Here is a 15,831-nt window from a genome sequence, read left to right as displayed (position 1 = left end):
ATTGGAGCCCTGCTACAGCGGGGCAGGGAGGCCAAGTGTGGGGCCAAGTACACAGAGTCAGGAGGGGGAATTCTAAGGTTCTTTCTTCCTACCCCGAAATTTTATGAGAAGCTATGATGATCACAAAGGGATAAATTAGTGTGGGCCACACAGATTTCAGTTAAAAAGACAAGTTGGCGAAGACCCCTGTACCCCAGTATTGGCACCGGGCACCCACGCACCTGCACCCACCCTCTGACCCATGTGTCTGTCTGACGAGGACTCAGGGTCCTGGGCACCCTTGTTCTGGCTTCTCCCCTTGGCCCCCCACTCTGCCCAACACTGACCTTTCAGCAAGGCCTGCAGGATGGCCACGTCCACGTCCTGCTGGCCATCCTTGCCTTCCCGGAAGATGGTCAGCAGCTGCCGCCTCCGGACGATGTCTTGGATCTGCAACAAACATTCCCCAAGTGAGGTCCTCAATGCCGGCTGGGCCTCCTGCCTCCTCCAAGGGCACCCGGGGAATTGAGGCCCTGGGCACGGAGCCAGAGCCCTGGGCATGAGTCCTGCCCGCCCACATGGCTAGGGAGTGAAGATGGAGATGCTAAAGGACCAAACACATGATGTTTGCGAGTGGTCTGTGTGCAGAAAACACAACCTGAGTGTGAAAAATATTCACCCTGCCCTGAGGTGGTGTCTGTTGAATGCCCACTGCTGCTTAACTTAAGGCTTCTCCCCCTGGTCCCGCCACCAGGGCCCTGCCATTCCTCACCCGACCTGCCTACCTGCCTACCTGCCTACCTACCCACCTACCCACCTACCCATCTATCTACCTATTCATCCGTCCATGGGTCCATCCATCCAACCATCCATCCATCCGATCATCTACCTACCTACCTATCCATGAATCCACGTATCTACCTGCGCACCCTACCTATCTACCAACCTACCTACCCTACCTACCTATCTACCTACCTATCTATTGTATATATCTACCTACCAACTCCGTCAATCTATCCATCTTCCTATCATCTGACTATCGCCTGTCTGTCTGTCTATTACATCAATTCCTTCCCACTACAAGTTGCTGCTTCCCATCACCCTGAGGCCAGGGTACATGTTTCACAGGTCCCTTATGGCCCCCAAAGCTCCAGATACCTGCCCTAGGCCCCCAGGCTAACCACACCCAGCCTCCCCCGCCTTCCCCCTCCTCTCCCAGCCTGTTGTTCTTGTTTCCATACAAGCCAGTCCCCACCTAGAACACCTCACCCCCACCCCTCAGACCCCTACCTTCCCCACCCCTCAGGGTGCAGCTTTCTCGTCAATTCCAAAATAACCCCTGGTCTCCCCAGCCCCACCCTGTCCTCCAGCCAAAATGCCTCCCGAACTTAACCCAGCCTTTGGTGCACATGACAGACAGCTACCACTTCTGGAGTGTGCCTGTGCAGATGAAAGCGCACTTTGCACAAATGTCCTTGTCCCGTCCTCTGATTTAAGTGACATTGTCCCTGTTCGACAGATAATTAGAGCAGCACCGAGAGGACAAGCGTGTCCTCCTGACACACAGCTGTTTGGTGCTGGCTGTGAGCCCCATGGTGAGACCCCTGTGACTGGCGTCCACGTGCGCTAGTGGCAGCGTCTGAGGGAAAGGGCCACCCAGCTCACCCAGCCGCCCATGGCAGCGCAGGCCCACGCTCTGGGCTTCGCTGATGAATCACTGCTCATGACCGGGAAGCTGGGGACCCCCTCCTTTCCAACAAAAGTAACAAGAAGGGCACGGCTCACCTTGGCACAGCTGAGACTGCGCCGTGTAAGTACCGTTTTCAGGGCTTGGACTCAGCAATAGAGAGGGGACTTTTCAACAACAGTGGGTTAGAGTCCGTTCTGAGAATTGCCCAAATAATTTGTAACTAACCCAGGAAAGGCCCCGGGGCCTGCCCGCCAATTCCCGAAGGCTGCGTGGGGAGCTTAGCTGGACTTCAGTGTCTTTACAAGCTGACCTGACCACACGGCAAAACAGCCTCACGGAACAAGGTCACCCCGAGACCACAAGAAGCACCCAACAGGCCCCTGTGCCACAAACACCCAAAGGTGGGCCCCCGCTCCCGTCCACAGTGAGCTCCCTGCCTTCAACCCTCCACCCCAGCCAGGGCCCACACCCTACACTGCACCATGGCTCCCCAGGGGCGTGTCCTCACCACACTGGGCCACCTGCGATGTGTCCCTGTGGTCTTTGGCTGGTGAGCCTGGACGGCCCAGGTGGCCTGAAATTAGACATACTAGAGGCTAAGCTGCTCCGCAAACTTGCCCTGGAATGTGCATGTCAGGCACTTAAAACTGAATTTCCAGGAATTTTTACAGCCTGGCCCATCATTCATGGAGCTGGAAAAAGATATAGCCCCTGATGACTTTGAGGCCCTACCTTGTTGTTGGGGAAACAAGGATCTGAGAGGTACTGAGTGTCCCCTGAGAATCATACCAGGAAACAGGGGTCAGGTGACCTCAGGATGTGGCCGAGACAATAATCAGAATGAACAGAGAAATGGGGCCCAGAGGGCCCTCCCTTAGTGCATTCAGCTGTCCACAGGCTTCATGGGACGCTGAGGGCTGACCCAGCCCCCCTCCCTCACGCTGCTGGAGGCCGGGGTCATGGCTATGGGCTCACTGGGGTGCCCTGAAATCTGGACTGGGGAGACAGCTGCTTCTGAGGTCCACGCCAAGTAACCCAGGGCCCCCAACTGAGCCAGGCAGCCTCCAAGTATTGGAGGAGCCCTTCCCTACAGTCTAGGGTGCACACCCTGCCCCGTCTGTCTGTAAGGGGTCCCTGCAGTGTCCACCCATCTGCAACAATTTATCTCCCACTATAAGGTTAAAAAAACAAAAAACAAAAAACACTTTAATGCATTTTAGAGCAAAATCACTGAGCTGCAGGGCCACCGTGGTCCCCAATCGTAACAGTCATGAGTTGCCCAGGCCAGGAGAAGCGGTGGCGCTGGGAGGCCAGGCGAAGGGTCCACACCTGAGATCTTGGGAGTGAGGTGCCCATGGTGGGGGGATGGGCAGGAAGTGGGGCCCGAGCCTCCAGCCCACCCATGGCCACAGCAGCCCCTCTGTCATCCAGTCCCTATGGTGACATTCTGGGAAGTCTTTGAATTCTGGTGGGCTAGCTAATGCCATGCTTTAAAAGGAAAAGAAAAAGGCAATAAAAGAGAGCAGGCTAAACACAGCCTGGCGTCTTGGGGAAGAAAAAGGACACTCGTGGGTCAACATGATATCCGAACAGTCTGAGTTTTGTTATCAGGGATGCACAGGAGCTCACCTCCCAGCCCTGCCAAATGCACTGAGGCGCGCAGGCTGTGACATCGGGAGAGGCTGGGTGAAGGGCAGGGAGACCCTCTATCTTTGAGACTGTTCTAACATCTAAAACAATTTCGAAACAAAAAGGGAGAGAAAGCAGGCAGCAGGCACTAGAAATAAAGCCAAAAAAAAAAAAAAAGAATGAAGACAGAAGGAAGAAGAAAGCCGAGCCGCCAGCAGAGGGCCCTGCAGCACAGGGCTGCACCCCCTTTCCGGGGCACCCTGCGTGCCTGTCAGCGGCGGGTCACGTCTCAGAAACCCCTTGTTTTCATTCAGCATGTCCCTCGCAGGCCTTCAAGCCTCCCAGACGCCCTCAGGACCAGGGGTTCCCCCGGAAAGCTCACCAAACCTGAAGATCCCCAGGAGAGGCCCATGACCACTGATGCCTCTGAGGGGACATGGAGGTGACTCCCAGATTGCCAGATGGTAGTGGGGGCCATGGGTGGCGCCCATCTCACTAGCTCTGCCTGCCTCCCTGCCTGGCCCACCCAGCACGCCCCCATCAGTCCACCCGGGAGACCCTGAGCTGCCCAGGCTCGGAGGCCGGAGGGACCCTGCCACCTGCTGCCATCGCCAGGCAGCTCCCTGGCTGCCCCAGTCTTGGCCCTCCACCCCCTGCTCCAGCCCTGGCCACAGCACCAGCCTCCGGGCCTCCAACCCAACAGCCCCTGTCCCCAGAGCTGCACTCTCAAACCTGTAGTGCCTCAGCCCAGGCCTGAAGTCCTGCAGGTGACGGGTTCAAGACATGCCCCCTCTTGGCCAGACATTGTGCTGCCTCAGCTGAAGGCTGCCCACCTGCCCTGGGCCCTCCCTCTGCCGCCAGTCTCAAAGCCCCACCCTCTGCAGACCACTCCAGTGCCGCCCCCACCCCCCAGGCCCCTGGGGCCTCTTTCTGGGGCCCACGTGCCTGGTCCTGTTTACCAGGCCACCGGCACCGGGGAGTCAGCCGCGCCTGGTGACCGCCGCGGCTGCCTGCCTACCTTCTTGGTCCACTCCACGATCCTGCCCTCGGTGAAGGTCTCGAACAGCTCCTGGAAGAACACGGCCAGCTTCTGCTGGATCAGGGAGATGGTGATCTCGGAGATGGGCAGGCTGGCCACCTGGGCGATGACGTCGGCCACGCGGCCCGAGCCCTCCACCACCACACACGGGGTGCCGTGGGTGATGGCGTTGTAGATGGTCTGCAAGGCAGGGCCACGCGTGAGCCAGGGCCTGAGCCCTTGCCCCGCTCGCACGCACTTCCCGGAACGGAGAAGTCTCTGGTGGTGCTGCAACCTCGGGGGGAACAGGCTGTCGCGGACTTCACTGAAAACACTGACCAGGGCGGCGGCTCCCACAGTCAGAGGGCAGAGGCCGCCAATCCTGACTCACGTGGGCTGCGTGCCTGACACCCCATCTCCTCCAGGCCTGTTGCTCAACAGCATCAGCGCAAGAGAACACGAGAACGTTTCCAGAAAGAGAGGGCGCTGCCTGGGCCAGGGTCACCCCCTCACTAAGGCCCAGGTGAAACCAGGACGATGAAGGGAAGCCTCCAGGGACCCAGGGGGACCTCAACTTCAGGAGGGGCCCCTGACCCCAGCCTGGGCACCGTCTGCGGTAGAACCGTGTGGAGGAGTCCAAGTACAGAGGAAGTGGGGACGCATGCATCCCCATCCCCCGGGGAAACCCCAGAGGTTCATTTTCACCTCCTGGGATTACGAAATATAAGTGACGTTTTCTATGCTCCTGACCCATGTCGACAAGCTGTAATGTCATCTATGTTCCTACAGCAGAGATACCACAAATGAGGGGAATCACATGCCATGGAGCGGATTCTGAATAAAGGTCCATGCGCAGCGTGTTCAAACCACTGAGGAACCTGCGTTAAGCTCAGCAGCTGGTCCCAGGAGCCTGGTGGGAGTGTGGAGCTACGGAAACCTCCCACGGCTGCCCCGGGGTCCTGGAAGCAGGGCCCTTGGCTCCATCCTTGCCGCTGTCCCCTCTGGAGCCCATCTTACTGGTCGACTGCCCAGGGCCGAACCCAGTGCCCACCCTCTTCCCCCGTTACCTGGGGAGGGCCCTGCCACACGGGGGACCACCTTTCCTCCCTCTCATGGGGGACAAGCCCCTTGCTTCCTCTTGCCAGTGTCCCAGTGGAATGCTGGTAACAGCAGTTCCGGTCAGTCGTCCCACCTGCAGCAGGACCTGGCCCCCCAGCCCCCCACCACCTGGCCAGTCCTTACATGCAGTGTGCCAGGTCCCCCCTCCAGCACCACGCAGACGATGGGGATCTTGATGGCCACGCCTAGGACAAAGCACAGGCCCCGATTAGGGAATGCGGGGCTCAGGACTTCCACCTGGGATGCTTCCCTGCCCCCTGCCAGCTCCGGCCTCATCGTGAAGAAGCGTCCGCTGGGAGACACGTCATGGGTGCTATGTAGCTTTTAAAGGCTGATGCTCTGGAGTTGCATGTCATCTGCTTGTTCTATGTAAGTGAGAAAATTCAAGAGCCCCGCGATGGCTCCTCTCCTTGCACTTGCCACCCCTGCTCCCCTTCTGGGAGGAAAGTGGGGCGAGGACTGCGGATAGCAGAGCAACGCCCAGGTCCGCCAGGCGGCCTCCTCTGCCCAGCAGGCCACAGCGACCTCCCTGCTTTCCTCTGCAGCCCGTTCATGGCGTCTCAAGTCTGGGCACGCCGTGGGACACCTCAGGCACGGGCACATAACACAACACGCGCCCAGGAGCACAGTGTGGGAACGACGGGGACCAGGCCTCTGCCCTCTGTCCAGATGTTCGGCCCCACAGGGAGCCTTTCGTCCAGCCTGCAGCCAGGGGCCTCGTGAAGACTTCAGAAGGATCTTTCCCCGGGCAGCAAACTTTCTCTCCAAGTGCCAGCCTGGTCTCACTGTCCCTGCACACTCTCGTACCCCTAACACTGCCACCACGGGTCTCTCAGTCAAAGCAGGGCACTCAGCGTGTGGTCCCCAACCAGCAAGTCAGTGCCACCAAGGGACTTAGAAGTGCAAGCTCTTGCCCACCCAGACCTCCCAGATCTGAGTCAGAGCCTGGGGGATGATTGACAAGCCTCCCGGGGGACTCTGGTGGCAGCAAAGCTTGAAAACCTCCACCCTCGAGGTGCCCGATGAGCCCAGGTACAGAGCTCGACCCCTGGCACCTCAGGTCCCGCCCACACCCCTGTTCACAGCCTGTGAAAAACCCCGTGTATCTGACTCCCCGCTGTCCTGGAATCCGTCCCGTTCCACCCACAACGGAGGAGATGGCACACATTCTTGCTTCTGACCTGAGACCGAGTGTGTGAGTGGCTGCAAGGCCTCTGACCAGACAGTGAGCAGAAAAGCCAGGGCCTGCGCTGACTCTCCTGCCCTGGTCACACGGAGCACGAGAACGTGACCTCCCTGAACAAGCATAATGAAACCCACCACTGTGTTCTGATGGCGCCCAAGCATACCGCCTACAGCACATCCTGGTCCCAGCCAGCTGTGTCCCCGTTACCGGGACCAGCCTGCTCCCCTCTCCACCCCGGGCACCCTCGGAAATGTGCTCCCTCACCTCCTCTTTCCTTTGTCTGCTCTGAAATGAACTTCTCCAGCTTGGACCTCAGGGGAATCTCGACCCCATAGCGACCGTGGGTCCCGTCGTCCACAAGGATGAAGTGGGAGTGGTTGCTGTCCAGGCAGGTCAGGTGGCCCTGGCCCTCCTCATCCATGATGTACTCGGCCGGGAAGCCGCCCTGGGGGTGGCCAGGGAAGAGTGAGACAGGTGGACGGGGAGTTCTGCATTGTGAATGCTACAAATGGGGGCCTAACAGGCTGGGCAATGATCCCCCGAGACCTCAGGTCCTAAGCCCTGGAACCTGTGAATGTGACCTTGTTTGGAGAAAGTCTTTGCAGTTGTGACTAAGTTAAGGATTTTAACATGGGAAGATTACTCTAGATTATACACGTGGGTCCTAAATGCCACTGTAAGTGTACTTCTAAGAGAGAGGCAGAGGGAGGTTTGACTACGGAAGGGGCGTGGCCACGTGACCACAGAGGCAGAGACTGCAGTGATGTGGCCACAAGCCGAGGAAAGCGGGCATCCACCAGGAGCGGAAAGAGGCAGGAATGGCTTCTCCTACAGCCTTTGGAGGAAGCCAGGCCCCACCAGCATCTTAATTTTGGCCAAGTGTTGCTGATCTCAACAGTCGGGTCTGCAGAACTGCAGGAGGGGACATTTCTGTTGCATTTGGCCACCAAGTTCATAATCATTCATTACAGCAGCCCCAGGACACAAACCCAGAAGCGGGAGGTGCTGGACCAGCGCACACATCCCTGCCGTCCCCAGAGAATGGCAGGGTCCGATTCACCCCAGCTGCTCATCCCTGTGTGACCTTGGCCATGCTCCTTCCTCCTGCTGAGGCCACTTCACACCTGAGCGGCCGTTAAGGTGACCAGCGGTGGCAAGTTAGGAAATTTTATACAAACATATCCTGTAATCTCAAGCGAGGAAACCACAGTCCAGCCAAATTAGCTACTTGTCCCAGGTCACCAGGGGGCCTTGAGCCCGGGACTCCTTCATCCCCATCCAGCCTCTTCCCCCCCGTTGTGCTTTTATTTACACTGGTGCCCAGGTGACGGTCTGCCCACAGCAGTGCCTGCCAGGTCCCAGCAGCTCCTCCTCGGAGGTGCCCTCCCCAGGCAGGGCCGCGCCGCTCACCGTGGGGTGGATCAGGCCCTCTCGGTTGTGCACGGTACCCCATGTGGCAATCCCAATGGTGACGACTTCTCCTTCGTTGTAGCTGCTGCTCAGGCTGAAGTCGCGCACGGCCTCACCCACCTGCTTCATGACCCCGGTGTGGGACCCCCCGGTGATAATCCAGGCTCCTGGGGGAAGGAGAAGAGCACGGGCAGGCCCATGGGTCTTGGTGTGCACCCTGCCACGCACACGCCTGACGCCGAGGGCCCTGTGTACTTCTGACCTTCACGCCCCGTGCCTGCAGGGCTTTCAAATCCATTTTCAGGCATAAGTCTGACAAGGATTAGTTAACAGAGAAACCCTGACTGACACCCCATGGTTAACACAGCCTCCTCCAGCCTCCTCTCCCCTCCGGCAGTGGCGGCTCAAGGCATCCAGGCCTCCTCCCCAGGCCCAGCAGGGCCATCGCGGACCTAAGTGGAGCCACATCTGCCCTATTGAACAAGCCCAGGGGCAGCAGCAGGGTGCGGAGGATCGAGCTGCAGGCAGACAAGGCTGGGTGTGTCTGACTGGACGCTTCCCCATCGTACCAGGCGTGGCCAGAGTGACTGCCTCCTCAAGCCCGCCCACTGTTCCCGGGCCTACCTGTGGTCTGGGCCACTTTGACCAGGCCTCTGCGGAAGACGCTCTTCAGCCGGGGCTTCATGTTGAAGTCTTTGGCCCCGCCTGTGACCGAGATGAGGAGGTTGGGGACATCCAGGCCCCAGTGCTGGGTCATGAGTTGGTAGGTCACGCTGGAGGGCGTGTCTTGGGAGAGGCGGACATACTGCAGGGGAGTCAGGGGACAAGAGGGGAGCCCCCAGGTCAGCAGGCGCCCACCCCAGACCTCAGAAACCCCACATCCAGCCATGCCCGAGAGACCCAGCCCGGCGGGGGGCCGCCTCACACCCCGGGTCTAGGTTCAGCGAGTACAAGTGGCCACGCCCGGGCAGAAAGCACATAGAGAGACAAGGGGAGGCGAAGGCAGGAAGAGAGGCCGGTGGGAAGGACAGGTGTCGAGGAGCCAGCCTGTCACCCTCACAGCCCTCGGCCCAGCTCGGAGCCACGGTGGCGCCCTCCACTGCTCCTCTCTGTGGTGGGAGCCCCTCAGCCTGAGGCCTCTCGCCCTGATTCCAGCTTCACCGGAAGAGCCATGCCTGCCATTGACTCCTCTGGTGGGGCACTGTAGTGTCTTTCCTTCTCTTCACCCAGAGCCGCCTCCCACACATCCCGCACCCCTGTCCTGTCATGTGAAGTCAGCTGTCCTCAGACACTTCCCTCAGGGTCCTCTCTTACTCTGAGCCCGTATGTTGTAGAAACCCCCCACCCCCACCCCTACCTTCCTGGGGGACTCCTCCTGTCGAGTTAAGAGTCCCAGCCAGCCTGGAGAGCAGCTCAAAGGGACAGGGGCTTGGAAAGCACCCAAAACATGACAGCACTGATGCAGGGTGGCTCTGGGGTGGGTGACCTCCGGATCCTTCTTGTCTCACCCCCTTGGCCACGTGGGCAGAATCTCAGCAACCCAGAGAAGTTGGGGGGAAAGGCCTCATCCAGCTATGAGTTTCAGGGGTTCCAGAAACCCATCGCAGAACTAAGTGGCTCCACCAGACCCCACAGGACAGTGGTGTCCAGGAGCTGTGACACCGGAAGGCTAGTTAAAATGCAGGTGAGTGGGCCTGATTCCACAGACCTGGGGTGGGACTGAGCAGTTGCTTAGTGATGCTGCTGATCCAGGGACCACCCTGAGATCCGAGGTTCCGCTGGGATCCTGCCTCACCCTGAGCAGCTGCCTCTGACCTAAGCTACCAGCCTCCCGGCCGCCCCGGAATCCCTTCCCACCTCCTCACTGCCAGCCCTCTGGCACCTGTGCCTGGCCCAGTGTGTTCCCCTGCTCCCCCCCAGGCCTGGCAACGTGCCCAGGGCCTCCCAGCCAGGGTCGACTCACACCACTTCCCCGGCTGCAGCCCCGGCCTGCTCTGCGGCAGCCAAGGATGCGGAGGGCACCAGGTGTCTCCTGTTAGCGGGCAGAGCACCCCCCCACCCCATCCCTTGCGTTGGGAGGGTTCTGTGCCCCCAGGCTCTCAGCCAGCCTCCTACCGCCACCCCAGAGGTCTGGCCACTGTGGGTCACCACTGGCGGGCTCCAGTCTGCAGTCAGAGCAAGGGGCGATGGAAACCAACCTTTCCCACCTTCTGGCTCAGGCCTGTGAAGACAATGTCACCAAAGGCATCCGTCGGCATCTCCTGGACGTGCTTCTTTGGGTCCCACTCACTGCTCTGGAAGGCATGGGGCCTGATGGCTTCCTCCAAGTGCTGCTCGCGCGTGTAGCCACACTCACACACCACCTTCCTGCAGAGACTGCGAGGTCACCACGGGTACCGAGGTGCCCCCTCACCCCCACTCCCCATTGAGGGTGTCAGAGGAGGCCCAGGAGAGAGTCAGAACTCTCACCCCCGACCAGTTTTAAGGAGGCACCCAGTCATAGCCGCAGTGCCTGTAATGGCCACTTGGGGGCAGTAAGGAGCCACACCTGCCCCACCCAGCCAAACACCTCGTTCAACTGGAAATCTACAAATGTTTTAAGATTCCTACCTTCTAGTTAACAAATGACCTAAAAATCAAGAAACAGGTGAGACAAAAAAGAAGGAGGGGGAGGGGAGGGGAGGGAGGAGGAGGAGGAGAAGGAGAGGAAGGGGAAGGGGAAGGAGAAGCCGGAGACGAAAATCTCAAGTCTGAACCTGATGATACAGGTGAGTGACTACTAGACTGACCAGGAGAAAGAAAACAAGTTTCTTGCCACTTGTTAAGAGTGTGATCTTAGGTGCTTTGAATTTCAGTTTATCAATAATTAAATGGGGAGAATAATACATCCCCTGACCCCAATCCTGCAAAATTTGTGAAGGTCAAATGAGACTGTAGATGGGTAATTTATAAAGGTATTTTATTAATGCAAATTACTAACCATGCAGAGAACCACGGATCGATTGAGACCCACAGTGTGTCCCAAACCCAAGTGCTCCTGGTCCCCTCAGGCTGTCCTTTCACTGCTCACCAAGCAGGTCCCTTGCTACCCGTGTTTCTGACCCTCCTCTACGGCCCCTCCAGAAGACACAAGGCACCATAGGGAACACCCTGCGTGGCCTCGACTTATTGCCAGGACAGGGACCCGAGCTCTCCTATCCTGGCCCATGGCTGCCCGAATTCTCATGTTTCTAACAGTCAGCCTGTGACAAACTGTCTCCTTTCCTTCCTCTCTAAACCATCACCTTCTGATGAGATTAGAGCTTAAATCTCCGTGGTGTTTCCAAGCCTGACACAGAGCAGGAAACCACACTGAAACCGCTGACCCAGAAACTGGTCAGAGCATTGCTCCCAACGCTTGGCCTAGATGGGCATAAATGGGAACAGCTCTGCTAGGCTCCAAGGGAAGGCTTCTTCCCCACTGGGGTCCCTGCCTGCAGTCTGATGGCGCTGCTCCTGGCAGTCGAACCCACGCACACGTGCACATGCTCACACGCTCTAAGGTAACACCTGAACGGCAGGCCATTCCACCTGTTCTCTCTCTGCAGCAGCTCCTTGTATTAAACCTCATGTTAATAAAGGTGCTTCTGGAAGTTTTCAGAAATCAAACGCATCCTGAGCACCATTTCTTCAGAGCGGACAGAAGCACTAAAGGAGTAGAAAACCCCATTCCTGCCTCACATCCAACCTGTCTCCCCCATACCCAGCCGTCACTGTCCGCTGCCAACATTTCTCCACTGGTTCAGCGTGCAGGAGAAAGACAGGGCTGGGGTTCACTCAATGGCACCCCAGAACCCTACAAACTCGAAACCAGAATATAGTCTTCAAAATTGTCTTGAAACCAGGGATTCCTATATGGAAAGCTTGTGGATCACAAGTTCCCTCCAAGGCCATTTTTATAAACCTATTTTAACATAACTAAGATGTGAAGTATGCAATATACTGTCTGACTATGTGGTGGAAACCTGAAACTCTGATCATGCATCGAGTACATTCGAGGTCACCAGCCACAAAACTGTCAGCTGGAGCACGGTGGCAACCTTCTCTAACTCAGGGTCTGTCCTGGGACCCCCTGTGAGAAATGAGGGCTCTTATCTGAGGAGGAGCCAAGCCAGGGTGTCAACCCCCAGCCCACATACCCACAGGGCACTTTCAGTGGCAACACTCTGGGCATATCACAGCATCCCAGAAACGGCAGTGATCATTCACATCTCATTCCATGTCACAATCGTCTTCTATCTTCTCCACACAGGATGCCCCTCCTCCTGTGTTATTCAGCAGATGTGAGCTGGATGCTGACTATTCGTCCAGCGTGGGAGGCACAAAGTGGCTCTGCCCCAGCCAGGGGTCCGCACTCAGAGAACTACACGGAGTGCGGCAGGAGGCACGGGCTAGTCCCGGCGGCGTGGCCAAGGAGGGCCACCGCAGAGGCGGTGTCAGTGTCAGGCCTCGAAGGGTAAGCAGAAGTTCTCCAGGTGACAAGAAGAACAAAAGGGCGGGGCCCATTTGGGGCCCAGCATAGGCTGCGGTGCGGCTGGACGGGAAACACAGCCTAGAATCCACGCTCTGTTCATCCCCAAGGAACACCAACAGAGAGGGGTTTCTGGGTCTTATGGTGGCTCTAGTCCAGCTCGTGAGGAACCTCCATGCTGTTTTGCATAACGGCTGTGCCGCTTTACCTTCCCACCAGCACCGTGTGAAGGTTCCATTTTCCCCATGTCCTCACCAACCCTTACTTCTCGTCTTATTGATAACAGCCACCCTAACAGGTGTGAGTTCTAATTTGCATTTCCCTGGTGATGAGCAATGTTCAGCATCTTTTCCTATGTCTATCAGACATCTGTGTGTCTTTAGAAAAGTGTCTGTTCAGATCCTCTGCCCATTTTTAAATAGGACTGTTTGTTTTCTATTGTTCTGTTGTCTGAGTTCTTTATATATTTTGAATATTGGCTCCGTGTTTCAGAGGTATTGTTGGCAAATATCTTCTCCCATTGGGTCGGTTGCCTTTTTGTTTGTGGATGGTTTCTTTTGCTGTGCAGAAGCTTTTTAGTTGCATATAGACTGTTCGTTTTTTTTCTTTTATTTCCCTTGCCTTTGGGGTCAGGTTCACCATAACCCCTCTGCGACCAAGGTCCATAAGCTTAGTGCCTCTGTTTCATATATACAATGGAATATTATACAGCCATAAAAAGGTCAAATACTGCCATTTGTGAAAACACGGATGAATCTTGAGAGTATCATGCTAAGTGAAATAAGTCAAGTGGAAGAGGAAAAGCACCATATAATTTCACTCATACGTGAGTTATAAAACAGAAAGCAATGAACAAACAAAACAAACCAAACAACATCATAGACACGGACAACAGTGTGGTGGTTACCAGAGGGGGAGGGAGGTAGGGAACGTAGAAGAGGGTAAAGGGGGTCCAGTATGTGCTGACAGATTAGATTTCGGGTGGTGAACACACAATGGAACACACAGATGTCAAATTATAAAGCTGTACACCTGAAATGTATACAGTGTTATTAACCAAAGTTACTCCCAATAAATTTAATAAAACAAGGGACCATTGTAAGGCTCTGTCCCAGGAACAGCAATGGGTTGCATCCCTCCACAGATGACCTCGGGTTTGCCCAACTCAGGGGCACCCCACAGCGGGAGCCACAGCCCAGGAGGGCAACGTCGGCAGCCTGGAGGCAAACTGCTGCTGCCGGTGGGGACAGCCTCGGGGCCCCGCCCGTCACGGCTCGCCTTGCGAAAAGTGGGCCTGTCTGGGCTCAGTGCCCTCCTCAGTGAGGGGCCTGAGTTGTGGACTTTCCCCGAAGCCCCTTCCAGTCCCTGAGCCCCATACACTAGTCCAGAACGACATGAGCTGCGCTGGAGGCAGGCAATACGGAGCCCGAACTCCTGGGCGGGTCCAACCCCGCTGCAGAGTGGACACATTACGTCCCTCACTGGGTCGCCTAAAGTCTCTGTGCCTCAACTGCAAAGCAGGGCGGGGCGCGACTCCTTCCCTACAGCAAGCGCTGAGAGTCAATGGAAGGCTCCACGTACCCCAGGCCTGCGCAGACTCGGGACTGTCCCCGGCTAAGGCCCTGCTCAGCCTTGCTCTCCTCCCCAGACTCTCCCCGTGGGCACAGAGACAGGGTCCCTCACCCAGCATCAGACAGTTTGGAGCTCTCCACGAAGTAGATGCATTCTTTCTTCTTGATATTTTCAGGAATCCACGAGCTGAGGTTTTCCTGCCGAGGGCAAAAATGGCACTTGGAGATCCTCCGGCATCAAATCGGCAGTGTTCACACCTGCGCGCCCCAAGCCCCCCTTCGACTTCTCTATTCTCCTGACAAGCTTCAAGGCGCTCTTTCCTGAAGTGGGGGGCCCGAGCCCTCCCACACCCAGGGTTAGACCACCCTTGACGAAGGCGCTTGGGTGTCCGTCCAGGGTAAAGGTGGGAACCCATGGCAGCACATCGTCTTGGGCCCAATTTGAATTTGGACAGCACTTTACAGTTTATGTGTCTTCCTAGGAACACCCTGGTGTGGTGGAAGGTGCAGAATGAGGGTCTGGGCAGCTGCCTTGGCCCCGGTGGGACGGCAGGCTAAGACGCCCTCATGCCTGCCTAATAGGGACTGCCACACGCAAGCGTCCTCTGTCCCCAAGGTCTCGTCCAGGGCCTTCCATGGAGCTCGCTGTGGACTTGGGTTGTGCTCGGGGCTTCCCGGTCAGATGGAGGACAGGAAGTCATTGCACAATGAGGGCAGGGGCGGCAGCTTTCCGTGAGCCTAGCCCAGGACACAGCGTTTACCCCACGCACCCACGTGGGGAGCGGGATGGGGGGCAGACATGGCGCCCACTGTTCACTCCAGTTCTCTTTCCTCCAGGGCCCTTCTGGGCTGCAGCGCCCCGAGCAGGCATCTCCGCCAGCAGCCCCTCCCCACCACCCCGTGGTCACTGAGCCCCAGGAGGGCTCTGGCGGAGCCCCGGCCACTGGAAGCCTACCTTCTCGCAGCTGTTGAAGAGGTACTGCGACCTCCTGCTCCTGCAGAGGCTGCTGTTGCTTCGCCGGAGGTTGGGGACCAGGCCCAGGTCTGCCACCCTCCTGGACGGCACCCCGAAGCCCTCCTCCTGCTTGGAGCCAGTTTTTGTCAGGGCTGAGGGCTCCATTCGGACCCCCCAGGCGCCAGCCTCCACGGTCCCCTGCCTCCCTCAGGACAGGCTTTGCTCGGACTGGCTACGCTGAGGGTGCCAGAAACACGCAGGGAGGGGGGTGGCTGAAACAGATCAGAGCGGGAAAGAGGCAGGTGTCCTGAGATGGCCCATCAGGTTCCTGGTGTGGAACCGGCCGCCTGTCCCTCCGCCCAAACTCTGTCCCTCAGCCGGAGTCCCTGGGCCATTTGGAAACACAGGCACATCCCCAGACCCCAGGTGCCCATTCATAAGGGTGACAACCTCAGGTCACTGTGAAGGGCCAGAGAGAGTGCTCCACCCTCACCCCTGCCACTCAGCGTGTGTCCAGCAACAACCTGGAGCCAGGGACCAGGAGCCGAGGGAACTCTCTGGTCATGTGCAATGCTCACACCACATCCTTTCTCCGTGCTTCCTGGTATCTGCTCACCACTTTCACTTTCCAAAAAGAAAAAAAAGACCCTACAAAGCACAAAGTGGTTTCAGATTGTGGCACAGCTCTCTGCCCACGAGACAAGTCCCCAAAAAGAACAAGTCTCCTTTTCTCAAATCCTTCACTCCTGGCGCTGATGCCACTG

The 15,831-nt window shown here is 57.5% G+C and overlaps 1 protein-coding gene across 4 annotated transcripts in view; it reads right to left on the bottom strand.

The window, feature by feature from the left end:
• The window catches only part of TRPM2 (transient receptor potential cation channel subfamily M member 2), a 42,382-nt gene extending 27,050 nt beyond the window's left edge, over positions 1–15,332 (bottom strand). For 3 of the 4 annotated variants that reach the window (XM_054576415.1, XM_054576418.1, XM_054576425.1), the window contains exons 1-9: positions 15,068–15,332; positions 14,225–14,310; positions 10,230–10,398; positions 8,656–8,836; positions 8,032–8,198; positions 6,886–7,066; positions 5,559–5,620; positions 4,317–4,517; positions 327–429 (exon numbers count right to left, since the gene is read on the bottom strand). In XM_054576415.1, the coding sequence (XP_054432390.1) occupies positions 327–429; positions 4,317–4,517; positions 5,559–5,620; positions 6,886–7,066; positions 8,032–8,198; positions 8,656–8,836; positions 10,230–10,398; positions 14,225–14,310; positions 15,068–15,232 (1,315 nt within the window). In that variant the 5' untranslated portion in view covers positions 15,233–15,332. Of the gene's footprint in view, positions 1–326; positions 430–4,316; positions 4,518–5,558; positions 5,621–6,885; positions 7,067–8,031; positions 8,199–8,655; positions 8,837–10,229; positions 10,399–14,224; positions 14,332–15,067 lie in introns of all 4 variants that reach the window. The other variant, XM_054576416.1, reaches the window with a different exon arrangement.
• Positions 15,333–15,831: the final 499 nt, after the last annotated feature.

This window comes from Pteronotus mesoamericanus, unplaced genomic scaffold, assembly GCF_021234165.1.
Source record: "Pteronotus mesoamericanus isolate MK-2021 breed Mesoamerican mustached bat unplaced genomic scaffold, CSHL_Meso_final contig_116, whole genome shotgun sequence".
Classification (NCBI taxonomy): domain Eukaryota; kingdom Metazoa; phylum Chordata; class Mammalia; order Chiroptera; family Mormoopidae; genus Pteronotus; species Pteronotus mesoamericanus.
This window is presented reverse-complemented; position numbering and strand designations above follow the sequence as displayed.